The following is a 13,715-nucleotide window of genomic DNA, read 5'->3' as shown; positions in this document are numbered from 1 at the left end:
AGGGCTGGTAACACCTAACTACACATGTTCCTCATGTTACTACAGTATTTAAAGGATATTCATGATCATGACACAGCAATCAGTTGTGTTCATAGGTGCTGCTATACAGTAGGGTTTGAAAGATAAGAAGTAAACTCCAAATTAATGGTTCTTTATCTGATTTTGAACTTTAAAGATTCTTCATCTAATATTGGACAATATTCATGCATTTGATAGCTATTGATTTGCCAACTATTTTCTGCACGACAAATTCACCAGTAATTTGAATATACATTTACTGTTTCGTATAAATGAGGTGCAATGACTAGAGAGAAACATGTTTCTTGGGTCTACTGAAATGTCCTGCTTATCTTTTGTCTCAGTGTTTTCGCTGAGACTGTGTTTTCAAAGATCAATTCCAAATCTCTCCTCTTTAAGGGTTAACACGGCCTCTCTAGATTTTAATTCATTTCACTCTGAAGGTTCGCAGAATCTGGCAAGCTTCTTGGGCCAACTTATTTGGGGGAAGCAAGTGGAAATTACTGAAGACTAGAGGACATTGTGTTGCTGTCAAAAGCTTTAAGAAACCTTTTTTCCCCCCACCGCTACAAGACAGGTGGGAAAGTAATGAATTAGGAAGGTAGGCAATACAGTACTTTGTCATTCCATCTTTGAAAAACGAAAATCTAGGAGCCCTGTATGTGTCTTTGTTCAGCGTGTTAGAGCAGAGCATGGTACCCATGCTTTTGGCTCCTAATTCTGCCTCTGTTTCACCCCCTCCCGTCCATCTGTCTATCCATCCATCGTGCTCTCTCACATGCGGGGACCGCTTGCTGGCTGTTCCAGCCCAGTGGTCACGGGCAGCTGAGGTGGGAATCCAGGCCTGCCAGTCACTGGCAATGCTTTGACCCGTGGCATCGCTCAGTGCGCTCATCCCTAAAATGTGAGGCCTTCCGCCTGAAAGAGCTGTCAGGACCGTGAAATGAGAACGCACACAAAAAAGTTTAGAGCAGGGTCTGAAGCATAGTCAAGGCGCAATCAATTGTTACGGTTAATGCCAGGGGGAAGTCCAGGATGGACGGGAGGAACTGACCCCATTCGAAAAAAGCAACAGAGACAGCGCGTAGTTTTCAGGTGGACGAAGGAGGTGGGTTTGCAGGACCTCCTCCCTCCTTACCTGCAGCGCCCTTCTCTCCCTTCTCTCCTTTCCGGCCGTCTCTCCCATCTCGTCCTGGAAGGCCAATCCGACCATGGTGCCCAGGGGAACCGTTCGCTCCAGGGGGGCCTGGAGGACCCGGTAAGCCGGGGATGCTACAGATATATCTCGGGGAGTAGCTCTCTCCTTTGAACTGACTGCCCCGAGGCTGTCCGCTTGCACAGATGGCAAAACTTGTAACATAGAGCAGGACAAACATCTTTGGCTCTGCAAGAAAGAACACACAGACATCAATGCACCCTCTCAGGTGGGATTTTAGTGTAACTGAACACAAAAAGGGGTACTTGCAGCAAGGTCACGTTTTCATGGCTCTGAAAAAATGTTTTCACGAATGTAGAAAAACATTTTCACGAATGTAAAAATCCACTGTTCACCTTCATAATTCCGCTGAAAACTATTAACACGTTATTACTGATAGGGAGTTCTCAGTGCCCCACAGAGCGTTGGTGGTGTGAAGGAGTGATTTAAAAACTTTTAAAATAAATCTCTTTGCTGCATATTTTCTGCAGGAATCAATGATCGACTTTGCTAAACAATATTTTCTTTTCACCAAAGTAATGCATTAAAAAAAAAAAATCAGGGATGCAAATAAAGAAGATGAACATCAACATCATTCTCATACCTGCTGATAATCACTCTTCACATTTTGAGTTTATATCCTTCCAATTTCTTTTTTCTGCTATACACTTTGTTAAGCTTTTCACATAATATATCATGAGCATATTTCCATGTCAAAAATATTCAAACCTTAAAAACATTCAAAATTTAAATATTCACAACATTAAAACCGTGTTGGACTTGTCTCTCCTACCCTTTCTGTACAGAATGCCGGCACGAACACGTGCCCCCAGCTATCTGCCGATAGAAGTATGTGCCGGGACCCCTACATCCCAGCTTTGCACGCATCCCCGGTTGTTGCCTCAGCATTTCTGGGCTTCTGAAAGCAGGAGAAAGAAAGCGGCTTTTCCAGGAGACCCGTGTTTTCCACTCAGTTCTCATGTGTGATGCCAATTAGCGTTAACCGGAATACTCTGCATGTCCTGAGGGGGGTCTCAAACTTTCACTTGAGGTCTGCAGGATGCAGTGCCCTGGTGCCCACGAAGCTGTCAGCAGTGGGGCTCCATTAAATAACTGGATGAAATCAAAGTATGCCTGGTGTCACATGCTCCCAGTCGGGCAGGCGACAGGTCTCTGCAGCCATGATCTGATAAGACTTGGTTTTTCCCTCCATAAAGCCTGGCAACTGACAATGACAGGTTATTTACTGTCACGACATAGGGCGTATGGGCTGAAGGGTGGGCAGTGCAGGCTGGGACTCCCGCTCGTCTGTGCTGAGTGGGCCCAGCGTTCACAGCGTCTGGATGGGAGAATGCACGCATGCCGTCCTGGGGCCGTGTGCAGGAGCAGTTTGTGGACGGTTGGACCTCTGCTTTAATAGGAAATCTGTACAAGGCTTGATATATGTGCTTGGTACGTACGCGCCCAAAGGGAAAACTATAAAATGTGGGAAAAGCAATTGGATAAAATTTCTTTGTTGTTGTTGGGGTTGGTTTTTTTTTTTTTTTTTTTTTTTTTTTTTTTTTGACAGCCTCATCAGAAAATTAACCAGGCGCATTGTACCACTTTTATGGTACCCATGGGGAAATTGCAACATCTTGGAATTAGACCCAGAAATTTGCCAGAGCATAGGAATGACAAACTGAGAAAAACAGTGTGCACATGTAGCTTGAAACAGATCTGATTCTTAGAAATCTTACTGGTGAAAAACTGAAGTATCCAATATAGGCTCTGTCTCCTTGACCAAATATTACCAGCGGGTACTCTCCTCCGCCCCCCCCCCCCCCCCCCCCAGAAAATCAAGGGAAACATCTTTGCCATGCTCTGTCTGCTTGATTTGTCATATGGCACAAATTCAAAACTACTGATCTTATGGCTCAACCAGGATTAAGGTACTCTCTGAAAAGCCTACGGGTCTGATAAAAATACAGCCCTTTCAAATGTGCCTCAGATGAAAGAAATGGAAAAAAGAGTCTTTAACCACGCCCCCTGCTACAATTAAAACAAGATGCATTAGTTGCATTGCTAGTTCTTCTTTCTTGTAAAAAAAAAAAAAGAAGATCAGAGGGTGCTCTGAGGAAGGATTGGAAGAGATGTTCACACAAGATAGTCATAAAAAGGCTTTCAACCAGACACGGGAGGGGCGGCTGCAGCCCAGGCGGGGGGCTGGCTCCAGGAGGGACTGGAAATTACGGGGAAAGAAGTCGCTTCGGGCAGTGGCATCTCAGACGCTCTCGTGAAGGCACTAAAACCACAAGTCAGGGATCAGTCTACAAAGAAGCGTGGGGTGAGGGTCTAGGTTATGCTGGATGGAGAAAGCAGACATTTTAGATGCACTTGGAAGAAAGGGTCATAACATTTCCAGTAGCCAGGCAACCAGGTGCTCAGAGGAGGAGTAAATTAAGCAATTGAAACAAGTACATTCATAGAACAAATGGTTTGCCTTTCTTCCACTGAGGCGTGCACGCGGGTGTTTTCTGTACAGTGGTCTGAATGCCGGAAGCATCCTCAGGTAGCGTCTCTCTTTTGTAAGGCCCTCAAAGTGATTACCCACTAACACCCCTCATCAGAATTGAAGAGCACGCGCTGTGGTGTCCACTGCGTGAGGATGGGGTGCTTGCGAGTAGCCAGCTGGTTCTTGGGACTCCCTTCAACCGGATGACAAAGGAGTGTGGAGTACGATGGGAAACTGCAGTGGCCTTAGCCTGCCATTGGTTCTTTATTTCACTTAAAAGTCGAAACGCCTCATGGCAGTTGGTGTATTAGGTCTTATTTGGCTTGGCACCAAGCCTCCTTCTTCCTGACCTCCTCTCCTCTTCTCCTTCCCTTTCTCCGCTCCAGTCACACGGAGTCCCTGGCTGTTCCTCCGACACCAGGACTGCTCTGCCTTAGGTTCTCCCCTGTCCAGTCTCTTGGCCCAGAACTCTGTCCCCCAGACGTCCCCCTGTCTCACTCTCTCATCTCCTTCTTCGAGTCTTCGCTGAAATGTCACCTTCCCCTTGAAGCCAACTCTCAGCCTGTTGTTGAACATTGCAACCCTCCTTCTCCCACCTTATTCCCCACCCTCATTCCGCTGGCTTGTCTTCTATTCCACATTACGCTTATCACCCTCTAACTCACTAGCTCATTCTCATCTTTATTATCACTTTTTATATTGACGATCTCCATCTGCTAGAGTGTAAGCTCTACGAGGCCAGGAGCTCGGAGTCGCTGATGTCTCCCACCATCTAGAACAGTGTGTAGCACAAACCTCCACTCAGACTGGGGACAGAGGAGAAGATTATTCCGTGTGTGTGTGTGAAAAATGTGAGTTTTGTAGAAAAAAAAATAACTAGAAGGAATGGAATATGACAATATCACAAGAGAGAGAAAGGATTTAAAGAAATATTCCTGAAATGTATGGGTTCCTTTTGCAGAATTTGAGAAATATAAATAAAAGACGTGGGTTGTTTTAATTTTTCATACTCTAAATATACTTTAAATATGTATTTTTTTGTATAGGTAGAACATGTACAGCCTGGTGTCTATAATGAGCAATACTGTATTATATACTTGAAAGTTGCTAAGATAGTACAAATACTGATCGACTTACGACCTATGCAACTTATGACCATTCGACTTTATGACCACAATCGCTAGCCACGACTGCTCCGCGTCTGGCAGCACAAGCGTTGCCCAGCTGGGCGTACGACAGTGCGGACCAGCTTCTGGCAGCACTACCGTCTCCGCATGCACCATTTCAACTGTTATCCCAGACTCGGTTCAGCAATTTGTGTTTCGTGTCTTGGATATTTTTTATCAAACCCCTCCCAAGATGTCTACCAAGAGGAAATTGTCTTTGCAAATATTAAACCAGTTGTACTGGTAATGCAGTGTTTTACTTCAACCTGACGAATGTAAAAATAAGAAAGAAAATGGTGTAGAGATGATACAAATGGCATAAAATGAACAAAGAAGATTGTGATATATAACAATAATGAAAGAAAATTATGATAAAATATGACTTAAAGATTTTTATAACATCATTTCACAGTACTGTACATATAGCCTACTCAACTTACGACCAAATCGTGTTACGACCGGTCTGTCAGAACCAATCGTGATCGTAAGTCGAGCACTAGCTGTACATCTCAAATGTTCTCACTATACACAGAAAATGATAATTATGGGAGGTGATAAATGTCTTAACTAATCTGATTGTGGAAATCACTTCACAAAAACCAGGACTGTAAATCCACAAGTGATTGTGTACCAAATCTTCACATTGTATCTCTGACACACAACATTATTTGTCAAATATATCTCAGTAAAGTTTGAAAAAAAATTGTAGCTGGTAGAAATGCACAATGCAAAACAGTATGGTGGTTTCTCTAAAAATTTCATACAGAATTACTGTGAGATCCAGCAATTCTACTTCTGGACATATACCCAAAAGAAGTAAAAACAGGAACTCAAAAAGATAGCTGTGCCTCCCTGTTTATAACAGTGTTATTCACAATAGCCAAAAGCTGAAAGCAATACCAGCGTCTACTAACAGATGAATGAACAAAATAGGGTCCATTCACACAGTGGAATATCACCCGACCTTTAAAAGGAAGGAAATTTGACACCTACTACAACATGAAAGAATCTTGAAAACTTTATGCGAAGACAAATGTTTCATGGTTCTACCTACATGATGTAACTAGAGCAGTCAAGATTGCAGAGACTGAAAGGAGAATAATAATTGCCCGGGCTGGGGGCGGGATGGGGAGGAGGAAAGGAAGCCAGGTTTAATGGGTGCACAGTGCCAGTGGAGGAAGATGAAGGTGAAAATGTACCGGAGACAGATGGTGGTATGACGGTTGTACAACAATACGAATATCTTTGACGCTACAGAACTGTACACTTAAAAATGGAAAATTTTAGCCTGACCAGGCGGTGGCGCAGTGGATAGAGTGTCAGACTGGGACGCGGAGGACCCAGGTTCAAGACCCCGATGTCACCAGCTTGAGCGTGGGCTCATCTGGTTTGAGCAAAGCTCACCAGCTTGGACCCAAGGTCGCTGGCTGGAGCAAGGGGGGTTACTTGGTCTGCTGTAGCCCTGCGGTCAAGGCACATATGAGAAAGCAATCAATAAATAAGGTGTTGCAACGAAAAACTGATGATTGATGCTTCTTGTCTCTCTCTGTTCCTGTCTGTCTGTTCCTATCTATCCCTCTCTCTGACTCTCTCTCTCTCTCTGTCTCTGTAAAAAAAAAATGGGGGGGATTTTATTATATGTTTTACTACAATTAAAAATACTCAGTAAAAAAATATCAGAATGGAGAAGACATGTTTTCTTTCTTATAAGGGCTAGCTGTTTTAAAACATTTATGTATGCCTAGATGACTTTTACTTTACAAATAAAGTTAAAGTGGGTTGTTCAATTCCACACAGCCATACACACGGCTCAGACAGGATTCGAACTGAGCTCTTTCTGTTTCCAAACACTTGGGCTCTCCCCTATATCATGTGAGGGGAAAACTGCAACATTACTTTATGACGAAGGGCTGGACTTGATTATGAATTCAAGTTGAAAATGGGTTTTGCCTGGAAATCATTAGGATGAGGATAGGTAACCAGGGGCAGCCAAAATGAGACACAGCCTTGGCCTGCAGAGGGAGAGATTTCACAAGAGCAGGCTTTCCTGCTCTCGCTGCACGAGGGGTGGCATCGTGACTGGCACAGGACAGGACCTTCGGGGGTCGGGTCCTGGGTCCTTCTGTTTTGAGGTTCCTCATCTCTGACTGTTGAGAGCTTCAGATTTCCTCCTCCTGTTGGCCATCAGTTGCCCTCCCTGCTTCCATCCCTACCCCACCCCACCCTGTGTTATGGCTAGCAACCTGCTTTTTCTCCCTCAACATATATAAACTCTGTATCACCAACAGTTAGGACCAAGGCTAGTCTATAGCAGAGGCTCAACAGAGGTGGAATGAAGGAAAAGACTCATTCAGCAACATTTATTTTTATCAACAGCCTTGGTTGCTTCATGGCATGCCCTCCGGTGGTACAACCGTGATAAATATTGACATTTGTCAAACATACTGTGGTCAACAGAGCAATGTTAAGTCCATATTATCTTCCCAAAGACCCTTTTGTGGTCGGTTGGGCAAGGAGCTGATGTCTAGACAAGTCAGGTAATGTCTTTATGGTCACAAAGCCGGTGTCAGGCCAGAGATTTGAACCCAGCTCTTCAGATCTATGGCTTCCTCTTACAGAGCTGTTGGTCTAACACATTCAAAAGCTACCGTAATAATACAGGCATGGTACCTACCTACGCCAAAATGCTCAGAGAAAGAGTAAACACCATACCTTGCTCTGGGATGGTGGGTTGCTCCAGGAGTCTAAATCCACAAGAGACTGAGGACCATGAGAACACGGCGAGAGACTTGCTTTGGTACCAGACAGGAAAAAAAAATAAAATAAAAGATCCAAGTTCTCAGAGGTTTCAAATAGCTGTGCTAAAAATAATTTTCTCCTTTAGTCCCAAAGAGTCAGAGGCCCTGGAAGTCATTCATCGAGTGAGGCGCAGTCAGGGGTTGGTTGAATTTATGATTTTGTTTAGGCGCTTGCTCTTGTTGACAAAGTTTAGAGGCGCCTCCATCGCTGCGTGTGGTGGCCTCTTTTTTCAGTTTTGTTTACTTATTTTTTCTCCCTCTTCATTTGTTTTCTACTGAGTGGATGTTTTAGGGGGAAAAAATTACTCACTGACTGTAAATGACTTGTTAACTTAAAAAAAAGGAGTCATTTCTTAGTTAAGAATTTTCAAGGTAGAACCTTCAGATTCTGGACGTTGGTGGTGTCCCAGAGGGCAGCAAGGGGGGAGCTGCCTGTTCTGATAACTATGGCAGGAAAATGGCCTCTCATTCTGCATGCTGCAAAATAGAACAGAGTTAGGAACGGGGCACTGATGTTTCCTCTGTTCTCTGTGGAATGGATTACTAATTGGGTATTCTTAGAAGACTGATCTGTCTTTGTTCTTGCAGAGAACTGATCGCAACAACTCACAAGGCAGGATGGTTCTTCACCTCCTAGGACAGCCCATTTGAGACGCAATCAGTGTCTTTCTCCCCTTCTGATAGGTACCCATATCTCCTTAACAACAGCGCTGTATAATCCATGATGTCATTTATGGAAATTATGAAAAATCTTGTTTTTATCATGCTTTCCCCACCATTCTTCTCAAGCAATTGAGAACGTTAATTGGAAGAAATGTTCTCAAAGTTAGGGAAGTAGACGCTGGCCACCAATTAGACCAAGAAGCGTGGCGGGCGCCCCATTCCCAGGTGCTTGATTGCGCCTTCGCTGGCCACCCTGCTGTCTGGAGGAGATTGTCCTTTGAATTGGTTGGCCATCCAAATTCTGAACGCCACCACAGGATAGTCAATACCATTCCTTGAACATAGAAGTGAGGCACAGGTTTTTGCTAAATTAGAATAAGATCTTTTCTCTTTTTAAAATGAAATGAATCTGACATGTAACATCGCATAAGTTTAAGGTATACAGTGTCACCTTAAGAAGTGTATACATATTGCCTGACCAGGCGGTGGCGCAGTGGATAGAGCGTCGGACTGGGATGCGGAGAACCCAGGTTCGAAACCCCGAGGTCACCAGCTTGAACATGGGCTCATCTGGTTTGAGCAAAGCTCACCAGCTTGAGCCCAAGGTCGCTGGCTTGAGCAAGGGGTCACTCGGTCTGCTGTAGACCCCTGGTCAAGGCACATATGAGAAAGCAATCACTGAAAAACGAAGAATTGATGCTTCTCATCTCTCTCCCTTTCTGTCTACCTGTTCCTATCTGTCTCTCTCTGTCTCTGTCACAAAATAAAAAAAAATAAAAAAAGCTTAGAAATGGATAAGTTGTTTTGTGACCTCCAGGAGTTAGGTATATTCTTTTAAAATTTTTTTATTGATTGATTGATTTTAGAGAGAGAAGGAGGGAGGGAGAGAGAGAGAAAGAGGTAAGAAGATTGATCAGTTTCCGGATGTGCCCTGACTGGGAATGGAACCCACAACCTCTGCGTCTCAGGATGACAACTTTATGCTTGGACAACTGCTGATATAATTTATGGTATTAATATTTACTTTTTCTGTGCCATTCTCAAAGTCCTAAATTTCCCTTTAGTGTTTGAGGATAAGTTTCCTTGTATTATTAAAGTATCGCAGTGTTTCTTTTTTTGTCCTGCAAGATTTGATTTCTTTATTTCTTATTTATTTATCTCAGATAACTTACTATAAATTACATATTCCTGGACAGAGAGAACAAACCTTTGAAATAATTTCCTAGGATATTCAGACCACAGCTGTAGTTTGTTGATGACTATTTCAGTGTTTTTCACACTTTCTTCAGAATCAGTGGCAAAAGTGATGGGTAGAAAAATAGGCTGAAGGAAGTATTGGCTTAGAGTAAAATGCGAGATTCCACGTTTACCTGCTACTCACATCAACGTCTAGGTTCTTTTCTGTTTTTCCTCGGCAGATAATTTTTTTTTCTCTTAGCTTGTGTTGTTGTTTTCTTATAGCTTCAACTCACTTTCCAAGTGAATTCATTTCAATATGGACTAGTCCAATTAATGCTCACAGAAAATCTACAAGTGTGCTGGGAATTAGTTCCCACAAAATAAATACGGATTTATAGCTCTGCCAATTTTCTTGGTGTAAATATTTCCATCATGGCCAATTTTAAGCTACAGACCTGACCTTCACTGAATGAAAAGTTGAGGAGATGTGTACAGAATTGGCCCTTGCTAGTTGGCCTAAGCTGAGTCAGCACCCCGCTGATAATATGTAGACCACATTATACAATTATAGTACAAAATTATTGTAATATATAGTACCAATTCTAGGTACTATAATTATTAAAAACAGAAGGTTCTAGCTGATATATGATGAATACTTATGTGCTGAGACATTACATCATTATCTTTCAATCCTCACCATAACCTTGTGAGGTGAGCAGTTTTATCATCCTCCTTTTATAGATGAGGAATCAGATATCTGACCCACAGTTGGCCATCCTAACCACCATCCCATAAACCTCCCCAGGGTGTGGCTAACTACAGGTCTAGGTTTCTGCATTTGAACAGCTTGCAGTCAGGTGAATTCCATACCTGACTCCTCCTCCTCCCTGTAGCACTGGGTTCTTTCAAGAACCTTATCCCTTTCTAGCCTTGGTGCCTTGTTTGTATCGTCTCCTCTGGCTTGCAACTTCCTGCCTGCCGCGTCCTTCCCAGGCCCCCTTCTTCATCTGTTCACACGCGTCCCCCTTATGCATTGCTTTCGCCCGAAAGTCTCCCGGATACTCCCAACCCGATCTAGCCTTGCCTTCCATTAACCCTCCTGGCGCGCTATTTGGACTCGATCACGCACCTTAGCTCATTGATTCTTAGCTAGCTCTATTGAATCAGCACACCACTGGATCAAGTCTAGGCATTCCTATCTTCCAAAAGCTCTCGAGGTAATTCAGATGGGCAGCCAGGCTGTGGGAATCTTTGCCTTTTCTACTCTCGCTCCAAGGATGCCCCCTCTGTTAATCCTTCCGAGCCTGGGATGTTCAGGGATACAGATCTGGTCTTCTTCTTCCCTCCTTTAAAAAAAAAAAAATCATTGCCTGATTCCATATTTCTTGAGCTGCTACTATAGGCCAGATTCTGAATGCTTGGTCTTGGTGTTCAGTAGAAAGCAAACAGAAAACCCTCGTAGAGGAAAATTCTAGTGGAGAAGACAGACATTATTCAGGTAATCATGAAACTAAATTTAATCGGATGTTAATTGGGACTTCCCATCGTCTTAGAGTTTTAGTTGAGAACTCAACTAAAGCAGAGAAGAATGGGCAATCAGTGCCCACACTCATGTAAGACTTGCCGGAAACCAGCTGGAGCTGGCTCTGACTCACCGGCTTCCAATCCGCTGGATGGAAAACTGGAGATTCAGAAAGGTGAACAGTGAAGGGAGCCGCCAACGCAGAGAGCTATCCGCCCACGAGGGGGCGCTGAGGCTCTCTGCCTCCCTTTCACCCAGGGAGGGCGTGAGGAATGACGCCCACCCGTCGCCAAGCGGCAAGGCCCGCAGGAGATCACTGACAGTATTAGAGGTGCCCACAGGAAAGAAACTATTTACTGTGGACTCTAGTGTTTTGTTAGGCGAGCTGTGAGACTCCCAACCTTGCAGCCATCATGGGAATCAGAGAAATGTGATTGACAAGTTGTGGGGGAACTCGACCCCCTCCTGGAGGTGTTTTGTTTGTTTCCACAGTGTAAAAACTTTCTATTTAGAATTAGCCAGCTGGATTCGGCTTAGGTGGTCCCGGCTTTGCTGGCAGCATCCAGAGCACCATCCTCAGGGGCCAGTCGAACGTACATAGCCTTCTCAACAATAGACCCGATCAGGTGTTGACCTTGGCCACGTCAATGTCATAGAACTTCACAGCCTGTTTGATCTGGTGCTTGTTGGCCTGGACCTCCAGGAATAAACACAAGTGTATTGTTGTCTGCTATCCTCTTTATGGCTGACTCGGTCGTCAGGAAGAGCTTGTTGTTGGCATGGGTGGGGGTCAAGCCTGTTTCTCCTGGGAGCACCCGCCCAGGGTAGTCGGGCTGCCTGCGAAGCCACAGTGTCCCTGGCTGTCGGAAGGTGGGTGACATGTGAACCTCCTCTTTCTTGTGGCCTTGGATGCTTTCTTTGCCTTCAGACCTCAGCTTTTGGGGGAGCACCGGCTTCCTTCCTCATTTTCAGTGCCATCTTTGTGAAAAGCCCATCCCGGGGTTTGATGTCTTGTGTGATCATAGAAACAAGAGCATCTAAAGGCAGAGGGCGTCTGAAGAAGTGATTGGAGAGGCAAGAATATATGAGTTTTCCCAAGACGAAAATGGTACTGAGGATGGCAGCTAGGATTGGGCCACTTAAGGGATCTGCTAAGCCCGGAGGCAGTCCTTGGAGGGTAAGAAAGCCACTGAGTGTATCACTGAGCACAGACGCTGACACTGATGTGGGGACAGTGCACGGTAGCAAGGAGTGGTTCACCCATATCAGGGCACTGGACGGGAAGGAGCCCCCTCAGAAATGCTCTAATGACCCTGGAAAGATGTTCAACCCCAGAGAGTCAGCATCTAAAGACCTGGGCACACAGCAGGCGCTGGCAGGCAGGGGAGGACCAGGCCAGCAGCACCTATTACAGAAAAGTGCGTCGGTCATATTTTTCTAATTCTCACACCCCCTGACCCGACTCTAGACGTGCCCAAAGTGGAAGGAGGGGTAGGAGGCGGGGAAGAATGAGAAAGCGTAGCATGTCCTGAGCTGAAGACGTGGAAAGGGAGCAGACTTTGTATGGGATTTGAAATGGAAGTTTTGACTTCGATTTATCTTTTTAATATCTGGAAATGAGTCACAATTGACTAATAAGAATGTTCATGTAACAGAAAGTGACCAGAAAGCTGAGGAATTTGCCCAAGATGTCATGAAAAGGCAGAGAAGAAAAATCCAACAGAGTTTGACTAGAAGAATTGATAGGAGAAAAAGGAAGTTGTTTCTTATTCACATTCTATTAAGGACAGTTAAGACCACTTGATAAATTCAGTTAACTCTGGAGAAGTGTTCTGAAGGAAAAGGAAAGGGTGAATTAGTCAACATTATGGTCAGGCTTGCCTAACGAAAAGACAGCTGACCTGAAATAGGAAACATTAACCAGGAAGAGGGATGGGAAATGCCTTCAAGCTGAGGGAATGCCATGTGCAAAGGCCCTGAGGTAGAAGAGAATGATTTTGAAGGAAGACCATTGAAACGAGCAAAAGAGAACATATACCTGGAAGGAGGATGTGCTTGGACCAGGCAAGGTTCTGCTGGCCATGGAGGTTCTGGTCTTGATCCTGGGGATAGTAGGAACCCCCGACGGGCTGTGAGCAAGGATTTATGGGCCACACTGTCAACTTCCCCTCACCCTTAGATTGGTTACAATAATGAAGAAAAAATAAGTTAGGGTGATGTCTGTTTCCACTTTCCTGGATTTTCAAGGTGAATTCAACAAGCTCTCAAGATTCAGTTTGGTTCCTGAGTGAAATCTGTTTTCATTGTAGGGAAAGATGTGAGTCCTCGTGAGAGAAGTGGTTTGCGTATTTAAAAAAAAAAAAATTCACCCATTCATCAAATGAACAGATACCATGTGTCGCTACCGTATGCCAGGTGCTGCCCCAGGGCCTGGAGAGGAGGAGTTCCAAGTGGCAAACAGACTCCCCAGGCACGTGGAGCTCACACCCCCGTGGGAATTTCATATCATTAGGGAAGGGGGGAGGCTCAGAGGCCATCAGCCTGATTTTCCTGTTTTGTATATGAGGAAACAGAGTCAGCGAGAAGCGACTTGCCCAAACGTCACTTTTATGCACAACACCATCATTAAACCCGGGGGTCTCTCGTATTGTTTCCAAGATTCCTCTGCAGAGCAGAGCCT

General features: G+C 44.6%; 1 protein-coding gene across 4 annotated transcripts in view; it reads right to left on the bottom strand.

Moving 5' to 3' along the window:
- Positions 1 to 13,715, bottom strand: part of C1QTNF7 (C1q and TNF related 7) — a 98,727-nt gene that overhangs the window by 6,617 nt on the left and 78,395 nt on the right. For 3 of the 4 annotated variants that reach the window (XM_066384838.1, XM_066384839.1, XM_066384841.1), the window contains exon 2: positions 1,157 to 1,402. In XM_066384838.1, coding sequence (XP_066240935.1) covers positions 1,157 to 1,402 — 246 coding nt within the window. Of the gene's footprint in view, positions 1 to 1,156; positions 1,403 to 7,585; positions 7,695 to 13,715 lie in introns of those variants that run through there. The other variant, XM_066384840.1, reaches the window with a different exon arrangement.

This window comes from Saccopteryx leptura, chromosome 5 (assembly GCF_036850995.1).
Source record: "Saccopteryx leptura isolate mSacLep1 chromosome 5, mSacLep1_pri_phased_curated, whole genome shotgun sequence".
Classification (NCBI taxonomy): Eukaryota; Metazoa; Chordata; class Mammalia; order Chiroptera; family Emballonuridae; genus Saccopteryx; species Saccopteryx leptura.
This window is presented reverse-complemented; position numbering and strand designations above follow the sequence as displayed.